This window comes from Lepidothrix coronata, unplaced genomic scaffold (genome assembly GCF_001604755.1).
Source record: "Lepidothrix coronata isolate B3197 unplaced genomic scaffold, Lepidothrix_coronata-1.0 Scaffold270, whole genome shotgun sequence".
Lineage (NCBI taxonomy): Eukaryota > Metazoa > Chordata > Aves > Passeriformes > Pipridae > Lepidothrix > Lepidothrix coronata.
This window is the reverse complement of record NW_016690450.1, coordinates 209,174-223,082: the sequence shown is the minus strand read 5'-3', so window position 1 is coordinate 223,082 and position 13,909 is coordinate 209,174. Positions and strand designations below refer to the sequence as shown.

Sequence of the window (13,909 nt, the reverse complement as noted above, 5' to 3'; positions counted from 1 at the left end):
CTTTGACAGTGGGTAGTTGAAGGTGCCAAAAGATCTCATGCCCATATTCTGCTTTTTATAAAACCCAGTATTCTGTATTATTAGATCAACTATTTATCTCCAACTTTTAATTAACCTGTTTGTTTGTTTCCGTGCTAAGGTATTTTGCATGACTTGACAGCCTCAGTCAGTCTGAATTGTCTGATGTATGATCTGATCTGATCAAAGACTTGTTACTGAAGGGCTACAGAACATGAGCCATATATCTATATCTATATATATATATTACATCAGAGGTAGCAGATAAATGCAGCATCCCTGATGTATAACTGCATCCAAAATACCTATAAAAAAATATATCTTATCTCCTTTGATTAAATCTGTCCTATCTATTTACAGATCCTTCTAGAAATCCTCCATTAAGAACACATGTGAGATGAGAAGAGTCTGCTGATGCTCTCTGGAAGAGTATTAAAAAAGTACATCAAGATAATATATAAAACAGAAGGGGTCCCTATTGCAGTGATAGTGATTGTACTTGAGTCACAAGTACTGCAATGTAAACATTTCTATGAACTGGAAAAATGGTGTAAATGATACCTTTTTAGCTGGCCTACATACTACAGGAATGTTAGTACAGGCTTTTAAATTATTGTAAATAGGTGGATATTTTTTAAGCAAAGCAGCATAAAATTTAAGTTATTTGTAGTGTTGAAACAATTCTCATTCTTATAACGCTGACAATGTTATCTCAGAATGTTTTGCATTACATGCCTGTATTTCTTTTTTCCCCTTTCATCATAATTTTTAAGTATTTTGGAAATTCTCCAGTTATTATTCAGACATTTTTTCAATGAACTGTCAAACTACTGTACTACCTTTAGTCTGTTTTTATGTTCCTTCGCTTCTATTCTGCCTATCCTCAGATTGCAGCAGGATGTCACTGTCATGAAGGGACAGGTCCACAATCCTTCTCTCATCAAGCATGAAGAGGAGATGACAAGGAGCTGTGGCTGCTGTTGAGCCTGTCTCCTACTGATTACAGATCCTTATAGGATAGTGTCTGAAGAAGACCAGCCTGGGTAGGGTGGTCATGGATTTGACAAAGATGACAGAACTTCTCCAAAGTAGAGGAAAAGAAAGTTGCTATATTGTAAGCAAAAAAAAAAAAAAAAAAAACAAAAAACAAAAAACAAAAACAACAAAAAAAAAGGTGTGTGTGAATACATATACCACGATGTATGTATGTAAGGGCACATGTCCTGTCTTTTCCTTCTGGCAAAGTGGATATTTACTGTCACATATCTGTGAGAGTTTGCCTTTACTCAGCAATTACGAGGCCATTGGATGAGAGGTCCAAACCCCACATTTTAAACAGGCAACTAGAACTACTGTTGTTCACCCGCAGTGAGGATTCATTGTCCAAAACACACCACATGGAAGAAGCAGTCCCCAAAGTGGTTGTCTTGAAGAAAGTTGGTTGGGAAAAGTAACAACCTAGCAGCAGACAAAACTGAACTTCTGCTTTTAATATTCAGCTAGGGATATAAGGTCCTTGGATCACAGATGTTCAGATCTGGTCCTAAGATGTCTATTTCTCACAAGAATTACACTTACTCCTGTGCATTTCACTGCATTAGGAGGAGTGGTGCCAGATTGAGGGAGGTGATCCTTCCCCTCTACTCAGCACTGGTGAGGCCACATCTGGAGTGCTGTGTCCAGGTTCTGGGCTCCCCAGTGCAAGGGAGACATGGCCATACTAGTGAGAGTCCTGCAAAGGTGATGAAAGGACTGGAGCATCTCTCCTATGAAGAAAGGCTCAGAAAACTGGGGCTGTTCAGCCTAGAAAAGAGAAGGCTCAGGGGGGACCTCTTCAATGTGTATAAATACCTGAAGGGATGGTATAAAGATGGAGCCAGTCTCTTTTCAGTGATGCCCAGTGACAGGACCAGAGGCAATGGGCACCAGCTGCAACAGAGGCGGCTCCGGCTGAACATCAGGAAACATTTTTTTAATTGTGAAGGTGACTGAGCACTGGCACAGGTTGCCCAGTGACATTGTAGAGCCTCACTCCTAAAGATACTCAAAAACTGTCTGTACTTGGTCCTGGGCAACTGGCACTAGCTGACCTGGTAGAGCAAGGAGGCTGGACTAGATGAACTCCAGCCATCCCTTTCAACCTCAAACACTCTGATTCCCCCTTTTACAGCTTTTCTGAGTTCCTACACCTGGGTTACAATAACCCCATGCAGTGCTACAGGCTTGGAGCAGAGTGGCTGGAAAGCTGCCTGGCACAAAAGGACCAGGGGGTGCTCATTGAGAACTGGCTGAACATGAGCCAGCAGCGTGTCCAGGTGCCTAAGAAGGCCAAGAGCATCCTGACTTGAGGCTCAGGGAAGACCTTATTGCTATAACCTGAAAGGAGGCTGTAGTGATGTTGGGGGTCAGTCACATCTCTCAAGTAACAAGCCACAGGACAAGAGGAAATGGCCTCAAGCTGTGCCAGGGAAGGTTTAGATTAGATATTAGGAAAAACTTCAAAGGGTGGTCAGGCATTGGAACAGGCTTCCCAGGGAAGTGGTGGAGTCACCACTTAAATTTAAAAGGTAGGTAGGAGGTATTTAAAAGATGTGTAGATGTGGAACTTGGGGACATGGTTTAGTGGTGGACTTGGTAGTGCTGAGTTAACAGTTGAACTCGATGATCTCAATTTTTTTTTCCAACCTAAATGATTCCATGACTCACCAACTTGAGAAAGGACACTGCTGTTCCAGGGTGAGTCTGGTGCCAACAGCAAGGCTATTTACAGTTATGGCAATAATTTATATAATTGCCACCAATTCCCCTCAGTTACAGCTGTAATAATGTCATAGATCACAGGTGATCTTTCCCCATGGTGTTGCCTTTGAACAAAACTATTTGGAAAAGACAAGTAACTGCAGCTTTATATATCTCTGCTTTTCTCTTGTAGCAGCTCAGTTGTGCTGTAACTTTATTTCCACACACATAGGTTCATGGTGTGAGATGATGTAAGAGTAAAAAGCACTTCACCTGTAGGACTATAAGAAAGCAGCATTAGTCTTTTTGTAGCCTATTATGATACCTTGCTGTACATCATGGGAAAAGAAAAAAAAATTGGTGATGCTTTGACCAATACTGTCACTGTCATTATTGTAGTTACTTGATAAATATGCATGAATACAGTAATAAGCAGGGGTTTGCATATACATTGCTTCTCAAACAACTGGAAAAGTTTAATAGTGCTTTAAAGACTATTTTGTTATAGTACTATTAAAGGTGATGTTTTGTTGGTTCTCACTTGTTCTGAAACTTGTGTATTGCTCTGTAATAAGTAACTTCATAGGGATTTTAAAACTATTTAATGCTAGACTATCTGCCAGAAGATATTTGAAGAAGAAAAAAATTAATTTTTGTTATGCTTCAGGTATTTTAGAAGCAAGCAACGTCTTTCAGGGATTAAATTAGAAATCCTGTGCATATTTTCAAGCATTGGTGAAATGGTATTTCCATATTTGTATCATTCAAGATCCATTGAAGCTTCTGGAGTTGCTGTTACCTGGAGATACAAAGAATCACAACTGATTGTCACCCTACAGCAATTGTCCCACAAGTCCTATTGAGCCACAGCTGTGCTCAAGACCACTGAAATTGTTAAGACCATGGGGTTGCTCTGGTTTCTAATGATTGCTCCCAACTATGTTGCTGTAACACAGTATATTTTTTTTAAAAAAGCTCTACACTACTGAAGCAAAAGCAATACAGTATTAGAAAATTACTACCTGGATCTCTGTGCTCAAAACAATTTATTAGTTCTGTCATATAAGCACTTCCAAGGACATAAACTCCCACAACAATGTAAGTGCAAATGTCAGTTTCTTCTGTCTTAAAAAAACAGGCAAATAAGATATATTATGTTTTTAGCAGGAACACCTTTCATGTTGCCTCCCTCCCAACTCTCAAACGTCAGAAATCCAAGTTGTGCAAAATAGCTGTGTGAAGTGACCCTCTGACTGGGGCAGTCATTTTATCCCTGTTCTCCCCTTGTTCACAATATCCACCAACAGCTAGATGCAACAACTTACAGAAGCAGAAGCAGCTTTAAAATTCACCATGGTGTGTGTTAAGTGTACTCTGATTAGGAGTATTTTTATTCAAAGTACCCTCTCATTCCAGAAGTGATTCCATGGGAAATCCATTTACTTTACTTACAGGCAGCTGGCAAAAGCACACTTCTCTTTCAGAGGGTTTCATCCAGCACAATACCCTCTGAAATGAAGTGTGCTCCTTGTAGTCAGTCCCTATCCTGGCTACAGCAGAGAGCAGCTAAGTTTCAGGGTTTACTTGTGAATTTTCTCCTTCCCTTGTCTCCACTTTCAGAATACCTAGGCACAGGAGTTGGTCCTGTAAAAGAGAGCATGGGAGGAGTGTATTGTGAAAGGGAGACTAGTAGGTAGGACTTTAGAAAAAATATCTTCATTCTTGTTTTCTGTAAGCAAAAAGGCCCAATGTTTTCTTGTCCAATTGCCAGTTGTCATATAAGGCAATATCAAAGTAATGAGTCTGAATAGAACAATTTCATTTAGAAAATCCTGAGAATGCAGTGCACCAATGTGGCAATGACTATTTCCCTGATGCACAACTCTTACAGTTTCAAGTTGAGGTGTTGCTGCCTTCTAAGGAGCTTTTGCTTCCTCAATACAGAAGTCCATGGTTCTTCAGCATCCGCTTTCCTGAACAGTGAAGGATTTTAACTCCACGTGCTAACTTCCACTTATTAAAGACATGGACTTGTCTGAACCTCCTGTTTAAACAAAAACCCAAACATCTTCATCAGACACAGGAAGCAGTGTTTACTGGTTTAATTCTCAAAGTGTTTGCCCTATTTCACTTCCACAAGAAGAAAATACATGAAAAGCAGGTCTGCCTGTAGGACTGTTGGGGAAGGGAAGCATGCTGCAGAACTGCACTTAATGTAAGGAAGCATAAGACAGCCATTTCTAAGCCTAACCAGTTGGATTGCCACACCCACCAGTAACTCACTGGTACTGAGTGGATTCATCAGCCGTGTATCTCACCACAGAGATGACTAGGAACTGTTCAGCAGTACAAAGGCAGAAAGATGGAGAACAGCCAGGTATTGATCAATGTCCATCCAGCATTCCTTCAAAAAATTCCAAATTTGTAGCTTGCATATAAATTCAACACCTTATTAATTGCATCTTAGGAGCCAATAGATGATGTGTAGACGTCTTGGCATCCAGGCTGGCTCTGCATTTCAGTACTTGGTACTAGCACAGCAGCCATGTGCCCTAAGCTAAGCGAAGGCAAAACTTAACCTGGGGGACTTGGTTCTGATAATTTGTGCAGGCATTATGTCAGGTGCTGAATTGCTGTAATCAGATATGCCCATTTGAGGCCAGCACAAGGTCGAGAACCAGGACTTACCCTCCTGCCTGCCTGCAAAACCGGGATTTGAACTCCACCATTCTCTGTATGAATTAGCAAGAAGAGAAAAATGCAAGTCAGCTTTGCTGCAAGTCCTGAGCAAAGGAGGGAAAACCAGATTGCTTTCAAAAACGATATGGAAGTTAGCCTGATGAAGTTAATCTTTGCTTTAATTGGTTGCCCAACATACATGTTTAAACATTCTGTACTAAATTAGCCAGCATGCACACAGTAATTGGACCAGTCAGTGACTTTCTCCTTTCACTATATACATACACAAACAGAAACACCACAAGATTGGACAAAGGAAAGCAATTTGTTAACCGGATACAGCTAGCAAGTAACATTTTTTCCTCTAGAAATGTTTTTTCCTGCAAATTCACAAGTGTGAAGACTTTCTTTCAAGGCTTGAAGAACATTGCAGTCTTCCAGTGAAAAGGCTAACAATAGCCACCATAGCTGAAATGAGATAAAATTGGTTGAAAATCCATTCCAAGAAAAAGTGAAATTGAAAAAACAGTTGTCTGCAATGCAGCATAGGGAAAAGGGACATTGGAGATCATTTGAGCAGGTAGAAAGGTGGCTTTGGACCCGATTCTGAACACCCTTAGCTTAACGTAAAAGAAAAGGAGATGCAGAATCGGATCCAGTATTTCACTGGTACCAAAAACTCAGTATCTAAAGAATTAAAGTGTTTGCTTACTTTATTTGAAGAACTTTAGTTCTGTGTCAACACAGTCATAGAAAAGATCCACTACTTCAGCAGGATCCAGAATCTCTGTACGAGAAAGGATATCTTCCATTGCTTCTAAACCTTGTTTTTCAAGGTCTAACATAATCCTCATCAGTTTCTGACCTTTATCCTAAAGGCATGAAACAACCAAACTCAATTAACCAGCAAACAGGCTCATTAAAGCATTTTATTGCTCTCTTCTGTTATAGAGATAGTTTCAAATATTTTTAAATATTAGAAAGCCTTTTTAAGTACAAACTATTTCTATTATTGGTTTTTTGGATGCCCAAAGACGAAAAGGAACAGTGCTGAACACTTTGTGCATTAAGAAAAATAACAAAGAAGGAGTTGCTAAGTTGAAAGCAAAGGAGGAAGATGGTGAAAGGTGGATAGAGGAAAATGGTACAATGCTTGTTGTACATATGACAAAGAGGTAAAGCAAATTCTTAAGCCTGTAAGCCCACAAACAGAACTATATGAGAAGTCTAGAAGCCTTAGGAATTGTACAGATGGTGGTATTTATATGTGTATCCCTGAAATCAACACCTGCACGATGATGAATAGATCTGAAATGATGTGTCATGTAACAGTATCAAGACTCCACATCCTGGAGAAGGCTTTGTGTACCATTCTGATGTACTGCTCTCCATGTTTCTAGAAAATTCATGTTTCAAGAAAATTTACTCCTGGAAAAGGTATCATTTTGTTTTATCCAGATATTATTTAAACTCTACCTTTTTCTCTTTTTTTAATGGAGAAGTGCTGTTTGTTTTGCTTGCAGCTGTCAAAATTGAATTCCAGGAAAAAAAAGTAATTCTAAATGAGTGATAGTTCTGAGCTTTCCAGGATTTATATCAGCATTTTGTCCAGAAAGAGTAGAGCACCTCAGCTAAGGTTTAGACTCTCAGGTAGGCAGCTTTTTTAGCATGAAGCCTGACTAAAACTACATTTCCTTCTCTACCACAGCTACTGGTGTCATGCTATGGGGACTTTAATAAGTTCACAAGATGCTAAGATGCCTCTTCCAGGTCTTCCCTAAATCAGCATCTTGCCCCAGACAACACAGCCTCACCCGTACAGGATCTTAATTCTTGAGAAGCTGAGAGTAGATGTTGGCAAGTGCCTGGGGAAACTGCCTTTCTTCCCTTTAGATACAGAACAAAAAAGTACCCTGCATTCTTACGGGAGTCAGCTGCACATTGAGTCAGTGTTACCACAGAGGCCATAGATTTTAAATTACACCATTCCAAGGGATTAAAAATGGCATCTCGCCAAAACCGCATTTAAATCAAGTTTGTACTAGCAAAGGTAATCATAGTTTCCTTAATCAATCATGGATAAGTATGAATGCTGTTATTATCTTAGCAAGACTGAGCCATGCAAACACATACAGAGGAAAATTGCAGAAAGCAAGTCCTCTGTGGAAGTATAACACAACTATGTGAGGGTCTTCCACAAATTGCCTGAGATACCAACAAAAGCATGACTGGCATGTCCTGGTGATATCTCCCTCTGTTTTACTTTCTCATAACCACTTATCCAGTTTACTGCTGTAGTTGTAATTCCAAATGTCAAAGAAGTTATTGAACTACCTGCCCAGTGACATCAAAAGTGGTATCTCAACCAACTGGAAAAGCTATACAGAACAATCCCCTTCCTGCCTTTATTTATTCTAAAATCTATTTCTGTAAGAGATCTTCAACACTTTAGGCTTTAGAATGGAACGTTTTCAGCCCTCAGGTACTTTTTGCATGACATTGGAATGTGTTGTTTCTTCTCACATGGTATTTTCAGTTAATTCTTAAAAATTAACAGAAATGCATTAAATTGCAAAACGTGCAAAACTGCAAGACTTGCAAAACTGTCATGTACAAATTATTCCTTCAAGAAAAACATCTTTCCAAACTATGTAGTTCTTAATCCAGCATATAATTTCTATTACAACACTTCTGCCACCATCCTAATTTTGATACCATGTTGCACTAGCATCCAGTGTCTTAATCACTAAAAAGACTATACACACAGTGGGGATTGAACAAGCTAATCAGCTTGTCAGTTTGACTTTTCATTTTGTAAAAATAATGGAGCAGAACAACACTCACTGGATAACAAAAAAAACTTTGCAGAATAGTTTGTCCTTCAGAGCGTGTCATTATTCAAGTTAAACTTGCAAGGATTATAAGAATATTCAGGGAATGTTTTTTTGTGAGTGACAGATTTAAATTATGGAGTTAAGAGTCTACATTTACTTCAATTCTTTAAGTCCAGGTCCCACAGCTCTTACCTGATCATTCTCCAGGAGAGATCGGGCCCATTCATGTGCCTTGTACAATTCATGCCTACGATCAGGTTTCTCCTGGAATCGAGGTATCTTTTTAGCAGGATCATCATTGCCAAAAGAAGGAGACTGTACTTTTGGTACTAATTTTACATCATCAACAAAAATAAAGGGTTTAAATATGGACCTGAAAGAAATGAGAATTACTGCTTGCAGTAATAAGAGAGATTTCACATATGTTATTGAAATACTTACCAGGCTATTTTAAAACAACACATACAGAACAGCATAGATAATTCATCTACACTAGGCATGGATGAGGTTAGAGAGTTGGTACTGGTGACAAGCAAAATATATCTATGTGCTTTAAAAGAACTAGGTTTGCCAATTATTGTAAAACCTTACCACTCTTTTTTTACCTATGGGCTTCCCTAGTGTCCTCCATGCCAGTTCTGCCACTTCTTTACTCTTCTTTACTGCTTTTCCTCTCCAACTTTTTTTAAAAAAATCTCAACATTCAGCCTCACATCAGTTATCTGTTCATATTGCCATCTCTCCTTCTCATTCTAGATTTTATTTTTATTAAAATCACAAATACACACTTGTGTGGAGCAGGGAAGATTACATATCTTGCTCAGAGGATTTGGCAGCACTTTGGAATTTTATTTCAAGAGGTGGGGAGAGACATGGAGACCAATATTATGACGCTTCTCAAACAACTTCAACACTGAGTTTGGACCTAAACTCCATATATAGAGAGGGACAGACAACAAAGCCCCACCCATACAGGATCTTAATTCCTGAGAAGTTAAGAGTAGATGTTGGCAAGTGCCTGGGGAAACTGCCTTCCTTCCCTTTAGATACAGAACAAAAAATACCCTGCATTCTGCAGTGAAGAACCTGCCAGAAGTGCAAGACTTCTGCAACACAAGATTAATAACCACTGCCTGCATACAGTCAGCAGGTTCACTGCTGCTTACCCTTCCATCACTGTCACAAAGCCTTGCTGACTAAGAGTTTATGTGTCTCACTAGCTGCATTTAAAATAATGCTTTTTTAATTCATTTAGAGTGTAAAAAAGAGCAAGAAAGGAGTCTAAACAAGACTTTTAAGCTAGGATCTCCACATTTAAAGAGACAGAAATCCCACCAAAACAACTTGAAGCCTTGTTCCTTTTTATCACAAATGATTTACATCAAGACAAAGAAAAGTTTCGGTAAGCAAGCTCAAACTTCACACTTAATCCTCATTGTTTGAGTTGCATAATGCAAAGTGAGTGAAAAGTCCCTTTGGCATGGATGACTTCCATAGATCTCAACAGAACCTAATGCTTACTACTGCTCCTCTTACAGGAATGTCTGTAAGCTGTTCAAGGGCACCATTTTCTTCTCTCCATAACCTCTTCACCTCAATGCAAGTGGCAGAACTCCTGATTAACTGCAAGCAGTTTAGTTTAATTTCTGTGAATCCCAGGTGAATACTGTTTAAAGCACGAGATAAATAATTATTTCTTTGATGATCTGACCCATGAGTTCCCTTGTCTCCTCTGCTGCTTTCAGCTAGAGAGGACACTATGTAAACCATCTGGAAATTGTCCCTCCAATAAAAAACATGCTTGGGATACCAGGAACTTACACATGTTTTGCTGTGTTAACATTTTGATGTCATAAGAGGCTACCTAGAATACACAACCCCTCTTTCCTGGTTAAGACACTTTGTTTCAGTCTTGTACCCACCTCTCAAGAGAAGTGACTAAAATGGTCCACAGTCTCATCATTTTAACAACCTTCCTACTGGAAAGCAACTACACTGAAATAGTATGTAATTCCTAGGTCCTCCCTAAACTGCATTTACCCTAGAAGTTCTGAATTCAGGCAAAGTTCTAGATCCAGTCATTCAAGCCAGTGGTATCCATTTAGAATTGCAGCAAGATGCAGTTCAGTAACGCAGGACTGTCAGATTGCACACCAATAACTACTGACTGCATTTCTGGTTAGAACATGCTCTTGAAACATGTTCCCATTTAGGTAGCAGTGTTTGTTTACTATCTTTCAACCCATCATCTGCTCTGCACCCCAGGGACCCAAATGCTGTGGCTTACCTTGAAGGGTCTGGCGTGCCAGTGAAGTAATGAATACAGGGAAAACTAGGGTCCTGAGGCAGAACAGACACTATGCTAGCTGTAGTAAGGAAAGATTCAGAGTCCACACAGACACCACTGTCCTTGTCACGCAGGACATCAATCATAGCTTGTGCAGAAACGTCACCTATATGAGGAGGGGAAAAAATTCCTGAGTGTTCAATGGCTTGGACCCCAGGTAAGGATTTCAGCCTGAATGGGCTTTGGCCTACTATGGCCAATGACATTTGACATGGGCTTGTCAAAAATCCCAGTTAACAGTTTCTACTTAAACAGTGTACATGCAGAATGAACTTGCCTAGCTAGTAAAAGAGAACAGTAAGAAGAGAACATTAGGCATTACAATTGCTAGGTAGGGAGAAATGTCATTAAAAAGGTATTTTTTCAGGAAGCAGGCCATCATGTCCAAAATACTGCTTTAGCAGTAACTATGAAGAGACTACTTACATAAAACACCCATTTTCCTCTACCCAAGCCCGGGCAGAATGGGAGCACCCTGATCTCCCACTTCTCATCTATTTACACTGTTTCTCACTCAAAATTTTGAAATATCATCCTGCATTCACAGAATGTTACAGCAGCAGACCTAGACAACTGAGATTTTTCTCCAAACCACTATCTACAAGAACCCCCTGTTCTCATTCTATTTCCTGCCCATGTCTTATCACAGTTTCCCCCACCATGGCAACGCCACATTTTCTTGCATTACCCCTTTGGCAGGTAGGGCTTCCTCCCCAGTAACTCCTCAAACCCTGCACTGACTCAGATGCACAGGTGCCTCAATGCACTAGAAGACATGGAATGAATCAGCAGCTTGCAAGATCTGCAGCCATAGCCATCTGCCTGTAGGAGCCCTAAGGGTTTTTAATGCTAAAATTCAGGTTTAGTAATATCTTTTACCTATAGTCCTTCAGAGTTACTGTGTCTGCCTTAGACACAAAACATGCTACCTGTAATTCTACAGCCTTAGCAGGAATTCTGCATTACAATAAATATCTCACCTCTGCACTCTTCTTGATGTTTGCCAACATGCAAAGATGCCAACAATCTAGTAAATTCACATCTGTAGTAAAGGGCTTTTTAGAAAATGATAATTTGTGCTATTTTTCACACATGAAAGAACAGATATATGTCAGCCATGCACTGCGGCAGGCCGGTTATTTCAGAGGTATTCTGGCCAGCTGCAGTGAACTGAGGTCAGTAATAAATCTGGGCCTGGAAATAAACCCTTCCTTTCATTGCAGGGAATTGGCACACTGTCAGCCCTAGTAACTTTGTTCAGCTCAAGAATGAAAAAGGGACTTCAGTTTGCAACTGACTAGCATTGCTCTTCCTTAAACTATGATCTTAATCCTTTCCCAAACGGCTAAGCTAACCTCCCAAAATGTAGGTTCCACTGAGCTCACTCTTTCATACGTAAAACCATTTTTTTAATACCGTAATTTTCGTATTAGGTAGGCCACCATAATTAGAGCAAAGCACAAATGCAGCAGCACACCATGCACACCAGAACAACAGTGAAGAAAGATATTTTATAATTGCAATGCTGTTTTGAAACCTTGAGGGGGACTTCATCCTAAATCGTGGTAAGTTTAGGGACAACCTTCAGTTCTGAATTTCTCTTCTACATAGTTTACATGTAGAGGTATTCTCAGTCACATGCATTTCTGGACAGAATTCCTGAAAAGAAGGCAATAGTGACTAAAAATCCCACTGCCCACACAGAAAGATGGTTCAACACTTACCACCTTGCTTTTCTAGGCTCTCCCTGCCAGAACAACAAGCTATATGGTCATCATCAAGAGAGAACACTTCAGAAAAATTGAAGTCTGAGTCTTCATTCCACCAGCCTTGACTTTTCACATAATTCCTTAGTTCAGGATGCTCAGCATCAATTTTTGTAGTTAAGGAAAGCTGATTGCAAATGCATTTCACCCCCTCTGTAGAAAGGCCACATATTAAAAAGGAGCATTAATGCAGTTTTTCTGTGAGAAGCTGGAGGGAAAATGTCTTTTCAATTATGAAACAAATTAAACCACTGGTTAGGATGTACGTTTGGCATGACTGTATAACTACACAACTACACATACACAGAATTACCAGTCACTGCAGGTTGCAGAGCTCAATTCTCTGTGCCCTACTGAGACACTGACAGTGCCTTGTTACTAATAGTAGGATTTAGTTAGAATGCCAGTTTCACAATCCGTACCTCACATGTTCTGACCATGAAGTAATAATGATATCTAAATGCCAAAGGCACCTGCCTAACCTTTTTTCCAAGGGTGTATTCCACAGCCACGACAAGGCTTAAGGTCTGACTTGATTTCAAAATATATTTCAGCAGAGCTGCATTTACTGAACCTGCCTTGCCCTTCAAAACTGAGAATTTGGAAAATGCTTACCAACTTGCTTCAAGCTTCCCAGTAGAAAAACAGTTTTATTGTAAATTAAAATTTTTTTATATTGAATTTTAAAATGGCTTGAAGTAAAAAGGAAGTAGAAGTGGCCTTTAAAGAACATTAAAGGTTTTTTTAACTTCCTTTTCTCAAAAACACTGCAGTGTTAATATCCATACATCCACAGCATGAGTAACAGTGGTTGCTGCAGATACTCCTCAGAGAGAATAAAGAAAATGCATTGGAAGCCAGAGAAAGAGCTGATAAAGTAAATCTGTAAAGTAAAGTAAAAACAGATTCTGGAATTTGGCACAAACCTTTTCTTAAACAGAAACAAAAACAGTAGTTGTGAAAGTTTCTAATAAAGTGCCTTCCATAAAAGTAAGCTTGCTTTTGTAATGCCTCACACATGCAATTTAAATAATGGGTAATAACTTCAGGAAGTTATGTGCATCAGTCTGCAGAAAAGTCCCTGTCATTCAGTTCTGACTTATACTAGGGTCACTGGCAGCTTGTTCTGATGCACACTTTCAAACAGCATACTTTTCAAGGAATTTTCTTGGCTTGACTGATAAGAATATTTGTGTTTGTATCCAGCTAGACAAGCCGCTATTTAAGAGCTCTTTAAAATATTTAATAACTCATGTAAAATAGTATTTCATGGGTTTGATCCCCTCAAAAAAATGAAAATTTATCAATCAAATAATTTTTTTCACTCAGACTAAAGAACAGTAATAGAGAGGATTTTGAAGTGTTTATTCTTAAATTAATGTCAAACAGTTGCTTGATAAATACTTACTATAAGCTTTACAGTACTGCAGCAGTACCATTAGAAACAGAACAGCTCTGAGGACAATCAGGGAAAAAAATGCCTTCACACTGGGGAATGACACATTTTCCCCATTTTAATAGCATTT

The 13,909-nt window shown here is 39.3% G+C and overlaps 2 protein-coding genes across 3 annotated transcripts in view; one reads left to right on the top strand and one right to left on the bottom strand.

The window, feature by feature from the left end:
* WIPF3 (WAS/WASL interacting protein family member 3) overlaps nucleotides 1-402 on the top strand; it is a 34,814-nt gene extending 34,412 nt beyond the window's left edge. The window contains exon 7 of the mRNA XM_017836094.1: nucleotides 379-402. Within this exon, the coding sequence (XP_017691583.1) occupies nucleotides 379-402 (24 nt within the window). The remainder of the gene's footprint in view (nucleotides 1-378) is intronic.
* Nucleotides 403-5,591: 5,189 nt separating this feature from the next.
* Nucleotides 5,592-13,909, bottom strand: part of SCRN1 (secernin 1) — a 37,497-nt gene continuing 29,179 nt past the window's right edge. For both annotated transcript variants that reach the window (XM_017836109.1, XM_017836111.1), the window contains exons 5-9: nucleotides 12,342-12,536; nucleotides 10,558-10,723; nucleotides 8,463-8,643; nucleotides 6,149-6,308; nucleotides 5,592-5,904 (exon numbers count right to left, since the gene is read on the bottom strand). In XM_017836109.1, coding sequence (XP_017691598.1) covers nucleotides 6,150-6,308; nucleotides 8,463-8,643; nucleotides 10,558-10,723; nucleotides 12,342-12,536 — 701 coding nt within the window. In that variant the 3' untranslated portion in view covers nucleotides 5,592-5,904; nucleotide 6,149. The remainder of the gene's footprint in view (nucleotides 5,905-6,148; nucleotides 6,309-8,462; nucleotides 8,644-10,557; nucleotides 10,724-12,341; nucleotides 12,537-13,909) is intronic.